Source organism: Giraffa tippelskirchi, chromosome 5 (assembly GCF_054371585.1).
Source record: "Giraffa tippelskirchi isolate mGirTip1 chromosome 5, T2T-mGirTip1v1.2.pri, whole genome shotgun sequence".
Classification (NCBI taxonomy): Eukaryota; Metazoa; Chordata; class Mammalia; order Artiodactyla; family Giraffidae; genus Giraffa; species Giraffa tippelskirchi.
Window position 1 is genome coordinate 62,794,013 of NC_137279.1, and position 12,931 is coordinate 62,806,943.

At 38.0% G+C, this 12,931-nt stretch overlaps 1 protein-coding gene across 2 annotated transcripts in view; it reads right to left on the bottom strand.

Moving 5' to 3' along the window:
* BRINP3 (BMP/retinoic acid inducible neural specific 3) overlaps nt 1–12,931 on the bottom strand; it is a 445,180-nt gene that overhangs the window by 210,450 nt on the left and 221,799 nt on the right. For both annotated transcript variants that reach the window (XM_081485193.1, XM_081485194.1), the window contains one exon: nt 6,434–6,624. In XM_081485193.1, coding sequence (XP_081341319.1) covers nt 6,434–6,624 — 191 coding nt within the window. The remainder of the gene's footprint in view (nt 1–6,433; nt 6,625–12,931) is intronic.

A 12,931-nucleotide genomic window follows, 5' to 3' on the forward strand; every position in this document is an offset into this window, starting at 1 on the left:
AGAAGAGGTGGCAAGAATACACACAGAACTGTACAAAAAAATCTTCATGACCCAGATAATAACGATGGTGTGATCACTCACCTAGAGCCAGACATCCTGGAATGTGAAGTCAAGTGGGCCTTAGAAAGCATCACTACGAACAAAGCTAGTGGAGGTGATGGAATTCCAGTTGAGCTATTTCAAATTCTGAAAGATGATCCTGTGAAAGTGTGGCACTCAATGTGCCAGCAAATCTAGAAAACTCAGCAGTGGCCACAGGAGTGGAAAAGATCAGTTTTCATTCCAATACCAAAGAAAGGCAATGCCAAAGAATGCTTAAACTACCTCACAATTGCACTCATCTTACACGATAGTAAAGTAATGCTCAAAATTCTCCAAGCCAGGCTTCAACAATACATGAACCATGAACTTCCAGATGTTCAAGCTGGTTTTAGAAAAGGCAGAGGAACCAGAGATCAAATTGCCAATATCGGTAGATCATCGAAAAAGCAAGAGAGTTCCAGAAAAACATCTATTTCTGCTTTATTGACTATGCCAAAGCCTTAGACTGTGTGGATCAGAATAAACTGTGGAAAATTCTGGAAGAGATGGGAATACCAGACCATCTGACTTGTCTCTTGACAAACCTGTATGCAGCTCAGGAAGCAACAGTTAGAACAGGACATGAAACAACAGACTGGTTCCAAATAGGAAAAGGAGTACGTCAAGGCTATATATTTTCACCCTGCTTATTTAATTTATATGCAGAGTACATTATGAGAAACGCTGGGTTGGAAGAAACACAAGATTGCCGGGAGAAATATCAATAACCTCAGATACGCAGATGACAGCACCCTTATGGCAGAAAGCAAAGAAGAACTAAAGAGCCTCTTGATGAAAGTGAAAGAGGAGAGTGAAAAAGTTGGCTTAAAGCTCAACACTCAGAAAACTAAGATCACGGCATCTGGTCCCATCACATCATGGGAAATAGATGGGGAAACAGTGGAAACGGTGTCAGACTTTATTTTTTTGGGCTCCAAAATCACTGCTGATGGTGATTGTAGCCATGAAATTAAAAGACGCTTACTCCTTGGAAGGAAGGTTATGAGCAACCTAGATAGCATATTGAAAAGCAGAGACATTACTCTGCCAACAAAGTTCCGTCTAGTCAAGGCTATGGTTTTTCCAGCGGTCCTGTATGGATGTGAGAGTTGGACAGTGAAGAGAGCTGAGCACCGAAGAACTGATGCTTTTGAACTGTGGTGTTGGAGAAGACTCTTGAGAGTCCCTTGGACTTTAAGAAGATCCAACCAGTCCATCCTAAAGGAGATCAGTCCTGGGTGTTCATTGGAAGGACTGATGTTGAAGCTGAAACTCCAATACTTTGGCCACCTCTTGTGAAGAGTTGACTCATTGGAAAAGACCCTAATGCTGGGAAGGACTGGGGGGAGGAGGAGAAGGGGACGACAGAGGATGAGATGGCTGAATGGCATCACCGACTCGATGGACATGGGTTTGGGTAGACTCTGGGAGTTGGTGATGGACAGGGAGGCCTGGCATGCTGAGATTCATGGGGTCGCAAAGAGTTGGACACGACTGAGCGACTAAACTGAACTGAATGTATATCCTAACTTTATGAATAGCTCTTGAAGTTTATATTAATGTATCTTTATAATTTCAGAAATATAAATGAAACTCTAAAGTCATGGTACTTCTCAATATCACCTTCAACACCCTTAGTAAACTATGCAGCACCAAAACATCATTTGAAGATGGATTTTTTAGCTGGAATATTGACCTGTAAGTTGATTTTATCATATTATTTGTGCTTTTTACTAAATTTGTTGGAAAAAATTCTAAACACCATAATTTTAAATATATTTCCAATAAATTTTCTATGTTAAAAAAATGCTAGGAATATATTATTATATTTTTTCTTTTAGAAAAATAATTATAACTTTTAGATTTTTAACAGATTCAAAATTTTAATTTTATTTACTGCAGTCTTATTTTTAAAACAGAGTATTAAGGAAATTTTGGAAAATGCATATAGCATATCAGGCAATAGATTAAATTTTCCTCAATATATATATATTTTGATTTTTCTCATCTTTGTCAATCATATATTAAAGTTCATTCAACTATTTCAAAATAAACCTATAGAATATGTTAGTGTGATTTTTTTAGATAACTTGAGTCAATTTAACTGAATGTTCTGAAAATAATGGAGAATCCCAGACATTATACTTGACATTTTTTGCACTAATAATTATGTTGAGAAATAAATTTTGACATAAATGTCATTATTAGAATAGTATAGCAGTTAATTAAACTATATGGGCATTTGAGCCATTCCTTTTGTGTTTATAGATGTGTTAATGAACTTCAGTCTACATTTACATTCATGATTGTAAGAGATAAAAGCAACCATTTGTTCAATTTCCCTTTCTAGAAACTGGCTCATAGTTAACTCTGTTTGTCCAACTCCTGTGTTTTTTAAAGAATTAGCATGAAAAAACAGGCATGATAATGCAGATTTAACAATATTTTTGCTGTTATCTGATAATGATCTTATTTGACTTTATTTTTTTAACAATACTCTGTCTCCTAGATTCTATGAATCATGAGATATCTGCATACAACATTTGTTCAAGAAATTACATGCCCACTACATGACACTTAAAACCCAAGGTTTTTTATCTAATCAAAGAAATTGTAGATCTTGGTATCCCTAGTGTGAATTTTTAAAATATAAAAGCAACACATTGTACCTTTAGAGAGTTGGTAGAAGTGTTAAGCTTTTGATTTCAAATATACTACAAAAGCACTTTGCATTCAGTTGCTTATTCAAGTAAAAGGATTTCAGAAGTTGAATAACCTTGGATTTGGCTTACACACCCACCACCCTAGCCATTCAGTTCCTTTCACCCTGTTCAATTATATCTAAGCAATTATAATCTTATAGTTGAGGAGGGACATCTTTTATCTTTTTTCTATACATTTGATAACTAAGGAAAATAAAAGATACTCTCCCCAGGAAATTACACAGCATAATAAAAGTGTGCATGAAATTCAAGGACTCTGTAGACCTGCTCTGGAGAAGACAATGGCAACCCACTCCAGTAGTAGACGGAGGAGCCTGGTAGGCTGCAGTCCATGGGGTCGCTAAGAGTCAGACACGACTAAGTGACTTCACTTTCACTTTTCACTTTCATGCATTGGAGAAGGAAATGGCAGTCCACTCCAGTGTTCTTGCCTGGAGAATTCCAGGGACGGGAGTGCCTGGTGGGCTGCCATCTATGGGGTCGCACAGAGTCGGACATGACTGAAGCGACTTAGCAGCAGCAGCAGCAGTAGACCTGCTCAAGAATCTTTCCCAGAGCTTTCGCAGTAGCCCAGACTGCAGCAGACCCTGGGTCAGATTATCACTAGTTACTTTACTGCCTCAGGTGGGAACTCCATCCTTGTTTAAATTTAATCCTGAAAAGTCTAATAGCCTGCCCCTCTTTCCCCAGCCCTGCTACCTCACCCTTGCAGGCCTTGGGTACTTTCAGATTATTTTCTGAACCATGTTGCTCCCACTACACATACCTCATTCCCTTTTTTCTCTTAGTTACGCATAAGATACGTGAACTTTTCTTTACAATCCATCCATCTCTGTATCATTCCTATATTGTTTTCTGTTTCCTCTCCCTGATCTAAAGTTTCACTTTTTTTTCCTGTTTGCAGCCCTGCTGGACACACTTTAAAATATTTACATTATGGAGACTTACTTAGTTACTCAGTGATAAACAATCTGCCTGCCAATGCAGGAGACATGGGTTTGATCCCTGGTCTGTAAGATCCACATGCTACAGAGCAACTAAGCCAATGCACCACAACTACTAAGCCTGTGCTCTAAAGCCCGGGGGCTGAAACTACCGAAGCCTGCATTCCCTAGAGCCCAAGCTCTGCAATGAGAAGCCACCGCAATCAGAAGCCCTCGAACCGAAACTAGGGAGTAGCCCCTGCTCACTGCAACTAGAGAAAAGCCCAGACAGCAACCAAGACCCAGAACAGCCAAAAATAAAAAATATAATTATTTTAGAAACTATTTCCATTATGTGTATTAAAACTCCCTTCCAAGACTACTGGATAAAGAGTACTTTCTGGAGTCCTTTCAAGGCAAAACTGTTCACTCTCCCACACTCCAGGTTACTCCTCTGTGTTTCCTGGAGCTACTCTGAGATTACTCATTTATAAAAGTCAGTTCTATTTTGAGGTTGGCTCATTTCTACCATCCATGAAGCCTTATCAATATCAGCTGTAGCATCAGTGTCTAAGAACACTGCCTGCATACAATAGCCTAGCCATTAAAACATGTGCCTTTTGTGATACAGATTTCTATTTTGGGAGAAAAGTGTTATGTACAAATATCCATTAAGTTTTGATATGAACTGTGAATGAATACTTACTATGGATACAAAAACTCTATTGTATAATTCTACTTGGTGTGCTGAGTGAAAAATCAATAGCCAGATAATAAACACACTTACAACAATGATGTCTTCCATTAGAAAATATACTTTAAGTTACTGTTTATGTCACTGAAATTGATTTCTGGAAAATCCTATTTCTTTTCAGTAACCTCAAGCTAAATACCTACAACACTACTCTACCTTACAATATTTTTAAATTAATTATAACATCTGCATTCATGCTGGCCACATTTGTATCTATATGGCATAAATATTATTTATACACTTGATTACTCAATATAACCTAAGTCCTATGGTCAGAGGTAGACTATAATTGTACAATTTATCTCTACAGAAGTCTTTTTCTTAACCTCATCTACAAGCAATATTGGAAATGGGCAGTTATTATTTGTGCAACTTTTAAGCTAAAGATATTTTCATGTAACCTTTTATTCTCTCTAGGACAATCTTGGACAAAAGATGTACCTTGGGCTAATTTGTCTAGCATTCTCAACATATCAACATACTAATTTTTCAAGTAACTGAAAAAATATAAATATTAATTTTAATCTCACAAAGCAATAAAATGATATATTTCATGACTGCTTTTTACATTAGTTATGACATGTTACATTTAAAACACTAAGAAATGCTCTTTATGTTTTATTTTGTTCGTACTAACTTTGTCCAGAATCACACCACTACATTGTGCCAACTCTTTGGTCTGTTAATTTTACAATGGCCCTGGCCAAACCCAAACACAATAACATGCTTATCCAAACTGCCAGAGAAATATGTCAAAACATCTCTTGTTCTGGAAACTACTGCCTCTCTCTCTCTGTCTTTCTCTCTTTCTCCTTCTTCTGAAAATTAAGGGTATCCTGTTTTCCCATTCTCTTAGCTTTCATAAAGTCAACTTCAGTTGAGTCAAAGGCTAAGGATTTTAGCAAACACATGGAGTTTGTCCACTAGTTCCAGATTATGGTATATCTTGACTTCTAGAAACTTAGAAACAACTACTTGTACTTCTTAACTGCTGCTAAGTTGCTTCAGTTGTGTCCGACTCTGTACGACCCCATAGACGGCAGCCCACCAGGCTCTGCCATCCCTGGAATTCTCCAGGCAAGAACACTGGAGTGGGTTGCCATTTCCCTCTCCAATGTATGAAAGTCAAAAGTGAAAGTGAAGTCTCTCAGTCACGTCCAACTCTCAGTGACCCATGGACTGCAGCCCACCAGGCTCCTCCTGTTCATGGGATTGTCCAGGCAAGAGTACTGGAGTGGGTTGCCATTGCCTTCTCCAACTAGTGTCTTAAAAAACAAGAGGGGAAATACTCCTTGAATAGACTTCTTAATGATTTTTGTGAAATGGACTCACTTTGAGCCCAATTATCCACTACTCAGGATAATGTTTTTAAATGCACACAATCAAATTATGAAGTTTTACAAAAAAAATCAGTATTATTAAAACAAAGTTTCATCCAGGTAAGCTTTGTGAGTGAGTCTAAGTAGTCAAGGATAAACTCAATTCATGTGCATTTCAATTAATGCTCTGACATGAAAAACCTTTATCCAATTGTCCAGTTTAAAAAATTACATGAAAATATATATATAATTTCATCTTAAATGTACTGCAAAACTCAAAACAAAAGGAAATAATACATTATTTTTCAAGACACCATGGTTTAAATCAGTGAGCCATGAACATACATAGAAACGGATCTTAGAGTCAGAAAAAACAATGGTATGATATGATGGTTTAGTCACTAAGTCATATCCAATTTTTGCAAACCCCATGGACTATAGAACACCAGGCTCCTCTGTCCATGGAATTCTCAGGGCAAGAATACTGGAGTTGGCTGCCATTCCCTTCTCCAGGGGATATTCCCAACCCAGGGATCGAAACCCAATCTCCTGCACTGCAGGCAGATTCTTTACTACTAAACCACCAGGGAAGACTCATGATATGATATAATCGTAGGATAAACATATTCATACCTTTATGGCAGTGGATGCGATTTGAATGTGGTGAAGTCTCCGAAGGGTGCTGTCCCTGTCAATGAAATAGGAAGCAGCCAGTTGATGTAGAGTCTCCAGAGTAACCGAGGAGCTATTGGTGCTGGGGTCACTTCCTTCAGATCGTTTGCTCAGCTTCCGCTTGTCCACAAAAATTGTGAGTGACTCCTCTCCTGCATGAATAATATTTTACATTATTCCATATACCACTTAAAATCAATGTTTAAATTACCTGCAAGTGAGGAAGCCTAGATTATAACCATTAGGAAACAAAAGAGTGACAAATAACAAATGGACAGGGAGTTTTTTTATAATTTTGTTCACAAATACTTCACACATACCTAGAAAAGTACAGGGATGCTGATGATTGTGAATACATATTTAGTAAGCATTGAGAAGCAAGCTTTTGTGGAAATTTTCCTCTAGATTTTATTGATTTTTTCATACAGTTTAGCTTATCTAACACTAATGTGGCCCCAAAGCAAATTAAGATAAGAAAATATGTAAAACAAACAATAGTTACTACAGATCATTATGGCAAACGGTAACTTGACCAAGCATATTACAAAACGTTGTTGTTTAGTTGCTAAGTCATATCCAACTCTTGGATTTCTCAGGCAAGAATTCTGAAAAGGGTGGCCATTTCCTTCTCCAGGGGATCTTCCAGACCCAAGGATCAAACCTGCATTTCCTGATTGGCAAGCAGACTCTTTATCACTGAGCCAACTGGGAAGCCCACTTCAAAACATTAGCTGTTTTCAAATGTATCTTTAAAATGCAAAGAAAACATATAGATGCCTATATAATTATATAAATATGTGTATTAAGCTCAGAGGTTATCATGAGAAATGCTAGGGTGGATGAAGCACAAGCTGGAATCAAGATTTCCGGGAGAAATATCAATAACCTCAGGTATTTAGATGAAACCATCCTTATGGCAGAAAGTGAAAAACTAAAGAGCCTCTTGATAAAAGTGAAAGAGGAGAGTGAAAAAGTTGGCTTAAACCTCAACATTCAGAAAACTAAGATCATGGCATCTCGTCCCATCAATTCATGGCAAATAAATGAGGAAACCATGGAAACAGCGAGAGACTTTATTTTTTTGGACTGCAAACTCACTGTAGATGGTGACTGCAGCTATGAAATTAAAAGACACTTGCTTCTTGGAAGAAAAGTTATGACCAACCTAGACAGCATGTTAAAAAGCAGAGACATTATTTTGCCAACAAAGGTCCATCTAGTCAAAGCTGTGGTTTTTTTCAGTTGTCATGTGTGGATGCGAGAGCTGGACTATAAAGAAACCTGAGCACAGAAGAATTGATGCTTTTGAACTGTGGTGTTGGAGAAGACTCTTGAGAGTCCCTTGGACAGCAAGGAGTTCCAACCAGTCAATCCTAAAGGAAATCAGTCCTGGGTGTTCATTGGAAGGACTGATGCTGAAGCTGAAACTCCAATACCTTGGCCACCTGATGTGAAGAGCTGACTCATTTGAAAAGATCCTGATTCTTGGAAAGATTGAAGGCAGGAGGAGAAGGGGGCAACAGAGGATGAGATGGTTGAATGGCATCACGGACTCCAAGGACATGAGTTTGAGTAAACTCCAGGAGTTGGTGATGGACAGGGACGCCTGGCATGCTGCAGTTCATGGGGTCGTAGGAGACAACTGAGTGACTGAACTGAACTGAACTGAAGCTCAGAGGGTTCTTGCCTGCTGTAGTCTATGGGGTCACAAAAAGTTGGACATGACTGAATGACTAAACAGCAACAAATATATGACATTAAATATTATAATATTATGTGTTAATAGCTCTGTAGAAATCACTAACCTCCATGGGAGTTTTAGGTACTTGACAATGGACCATCTAAGGTGAAATTTAAAGTTAAGCAAATTACAGTTAAGCTGCAGTTTTCAACGTTTGAATGTTGATAAAAAAGTGTCAATGTCATTTAAGTTTAACATTAAGAACTTGCCATCCCCAGACTTCCAGATTCTTGGATCATCTAGCATATAATTGTCAGACTTGAAGCTTGTTCTCATTCTTTCAGAAACCCATCTGTTCAGGTGGCATTATGCCCATTGACAAATTGGCAAGCCAGTTTCCTAAAAGACTAAATAAGATTTCTAGCAGAAGAGCTTACTTGTCTTTTCCAAATTAAAAATAATGCCAATTTTAAAATGACACAGCCTAGTGACCATCTAATTCTAAGTGACAGTTTCTATTTCTCTGCAAGAGATCAGGTGAATTGGTATCAGAAATAAGGTGTCAACAATGTTATCTCAGAAAGTTGCATTCTCAGTTTGTATTTGGACCTCGGCATGCCATAGCAGGAGATGCTAGAGACGTGGGTTGATCCTTGGGTCTGGAAGATCCCCTGGAGAAGGAAATGACAACTCATTCCTACATTCTTGCCTGGAAAATTCCATGGACAGAGGAACCTGGTGGGCTACATTCCAGAGGGTCACAAAGAGTGAGACACAACTGAGTGTGCACACACACACACACACTCACACATCCTGGAAATAAAGCAGACTAGAATTACTGAAGAAGAAAAAAAAATGTCAAAAACATGAACCAGTGGATCAAATTATCAACAGCATTAAGTCATTTGCATGGTAACCAGCCTTCAGATGGGAACATCTGAAAGCAAAAAGGAAATATTTATGTCAAATACTATAAGGAAAAAAAAAAAAAAACAAAACAGCAACCATTTACCCCCAAAGGGAAGGATGAACTGGTTTGGAAATTTGGTCTCACTGAATCTGAGACCAACTCACACATGTACCTAAGCAAACATCTTGTACATGGAGACAGAAAGACCAGTGCCATTATCTTCTTATAATCTAAGAAGTCATAATGCAGCTCAACGGCACATGCAAGTGCTATGATCTGAATGTTTGTGTCTCACAAAATTCATATGCTGAAATTCTGTCCTTCTAAGACCATGGTAGTAAGAGGTGGGGTCTGTGGGACATGCCTGGGTTATGACAGCAGAACCCTCAGGAATGGAAGTCACGCCTTTGTAAAGGAGTCTCCCAAGAGATTCTTTGTCCCTCCTGCAATGAGAAGATACAAGGAAAAATCTGTGACTGGAAGAGAGACCTCATTCAATCATCTTGGCATTTTGATCTCTGACTTCTAGCTTCCAGAACTTTGAGTAAGACGTTTCTGGCTGTTTACATATTACCCAGTCATTGGTATTTTGCTACAGCAGCCTGAACAGACTAAGACAGCAAACGGTGTCTCTTCTTAAATACAGTTAAAAACCAAATGATAAAGATATCTTGATAAAAATAAATAAAAAAGAAAGAAAAATTAATCATCTCTTCAGGCCAAAATTATTACATCAGAAAATGAAATAGACTGAACAGTGCTAAAGACTAAAACTTGCAAATCTGCTTTAACTGCAACACTTTTCATAAAGCAGAACGCAGAATATTTAGGTTAAAATATACATATGCTGACAAGGTTATGAAACTCCAGAACATGTTTCCTAGACCTAGATATATTCAGTGGGGGTAAAAATGTAATGATAGAGATCTATACAACCTACTTAATAAGATAGATCATCTAGTGAAACATGAAAGCTTATAATAATAAAGAGGAAAAGAAAATTTCTTCTCAAGAGTACATAGAATATATTGGCCATATAGTCCATTAAAAAATCCTTAGCAAATTCCGAAAGTTTGAAAAAAGAAACCAGTTGAGAAAGTTTTTCTCCTTGATGACTCTAGGTAAGCTCCTATGAGCTTGTTTTGACTAGACTCTTTCTATGGGCAAGTGCGAATCCAATTTTAGGAAGAAATCTGTCAAGTCACTTTCGCAAGAATCCCCTACCCTGAACATCTGATCATCTTTAATAGCTGACCAAATTCCTCATCCCATACCATCTCCATGGTGACATTTGATAACCCTGGTCTGGCTTCAGCAAGATTCCTGTTGGGTCTCTTTAAAAAGAATTACTCTGCCTTCTCTGTAATCTGTCTACCAACCCTTCTACTCTGCTCATAGACTAAAGGCACCATTTTCCTGGCTCTGCTCATAAATAAGCACAATCTCCCCTGCTATACAACTTTATTGTAAGAGGCCCCATGCATAAAGTCTGCCTTACTGTTCTTTATCAAATGTCCAGATACTTGTTTCTTTAACACACTTACTGATTACAATATAGTAAAATTAAAAACTGATAGAAATATTTTTTGAATTTCCTATGGATAGATATTCTATTATATAATTCTTTTGTAATACCATAAATGAAAGGAAAATAACAAATATCCTAAGAAAAACTGAGGAAAATATTATATTATACAACCAAGCACAAATGGGCTCAATTAAGGACAGAAGTGGTCATGGACCTAACAAAAGGAAAAGATATTAAGAAGAGGTGGCAAGAATACACAGAAGAACTGTACAAAAAAGATCTTCATGACCCAGATAATCACAATGGTGTGATCACTCACCTAGAGCCAGACATCCTGGAATGTGAAGTCAAGTGGGCCTTAGAAAGCATCACTACAAACAAAGCTAGTGGAGGTGATGGAATTCCAGTTGAACTATTTCAAATCGTCAAAGATGATGCTTGTGAAAGTGCTGCACTCAATATGCCAGCAAATCTGGAAAACTCAGCAGTGGCGACAGGACTGGAAAAGGTCAGTTTTCATTCCAATCTCTATGAAAGGCAATGCCAAAGAATGTTCAAACTACTGCACAATTGCACTGATCTCACATGCTAGCAAAGGGATGCTCAAAATTCTCCAAGCCAGGCTTCAGCAATATTAGAACCGTGAACTTCCAGCTGTTCAAGATGGTTTTAGCAAAGGCAGAGGAACCAGAGATCAAATTGCCAACATCCTCTGGATCATCCAAAAAGCAAAAGAGTTACAAAAAAATATGTATTTCTGCTTTATTGACTACGTCAAAACCTTTGACTGTGTGGACCACAATAAACTGTGGGAAATTCTGAAAGAGATGGGAATACCAGACCACCTGACCTGCCTCTGGAGAAATCTGTGTGTAGGTCAGGAAGCAACAGTTAGAACTGGACATGGAACAACAGACTGGTTCCAAATAGGAAAAGGAGTAATTCAAGGCTGTACATTGTCACCCTGCTTATTTAACTTACAAGCAGAGTACATTATGAGAAACTCTGGGCTGGAGGAAGCACAAGCTGGAATCAAGATTGCTTTGAGAAATATCAATAACCTCAGATATGCAGATGACACCACCCTTATGGCAGAAAGTGAAGAAGAACTAAAGAGCCTCTTGATGAAAGTGAAAGAGGAGAGTGAAAAAGTTGCCTTAAAGCTCATCATTCAGAAAACTAAGATCATGACATCCAGTCCCATCACTTCATGGCAAATAGATGGGGAAACAGTGGAAACAGTGGCAGACTTTACTTTGGGGGGCTCCAAAATCACTGTAGATGGTGACTGCAGCCATGAAATTAAAAGATGCTTACTCCTTAGAAGAAAAGTTATAACCAACTTAGCATATTAAAAAGCAGAGACATTATTTCGCCAACAAAGGTCCATCTAGTCAAGGCTATGATTTTTCCAGTAGTCATGTGTGGATATGAGAGTTGGATTATAAAGAAACCTGATGGTTTTGAACAGTGTTGTTGGAGAAGACTCTTGAGATTCCCTTGGACTGCAAGGAGATCCAACCAGTCCATCCTAAAGGAAATCAGTCCTGAATGTTCACTGAAGGACTGATATTGAAGTTGAAGCTCCAATACTTTGGCCACCTGATGCACAGAACTGACTCATTTGAAAAGACCCTGATGCTGGGAAAGATTGAAGGTGGGAGGAGAAGGGGATGGCAGAGGATGACATGGTTGGATGGCATCACTGATTCAATGGACATGAGTTTTAGTAAACTCCGAGAGATGGTGGACAGGGAGGCCTGGCATGCTGTAGTCCATGGGATCGCAAAGAGTCAGACATGACTGAGTGACTGAACTGAACTGAACTGATACATAATTTCATCACAATTCTATGTAAAAATATTCATATTTGAAAACTGAGATATTATTCAATCAACTACAATTTTGTGTTCAAAAGTAATTTTCATTCACATTTTTAAAGCCAGCTGTAGCTCATAAGCATGACATGAGTGCCAAAGGACACCACCCATTTTGTAAAAACTAAATGTGATTTTCAAGTGATTCAACATTCTGAGTCCGTTAGAAAGTGAAAAGGATTAATGATTGTAGATATAAAAAGATGTGATTATTTCACATAGAAATCATGCAGCTGTGCCTTTTACAACTAAAATGCTGTGGAGGTTTATGGACATTAAAAGCACATACTGAAGATTGCTTTCATAGAGAATGCAAAACAGAAGACTGTAAAACCACAGAAAAATTCATGACTGTAATGTTATCCTAGGGTTAGTTCATAGGGTAAGATTAGGTATATTCCACATATTGTGGACCTCACATTATGTATTTTTCTGTCCTGGTTTTCAAGAGTTGATTTTGGGT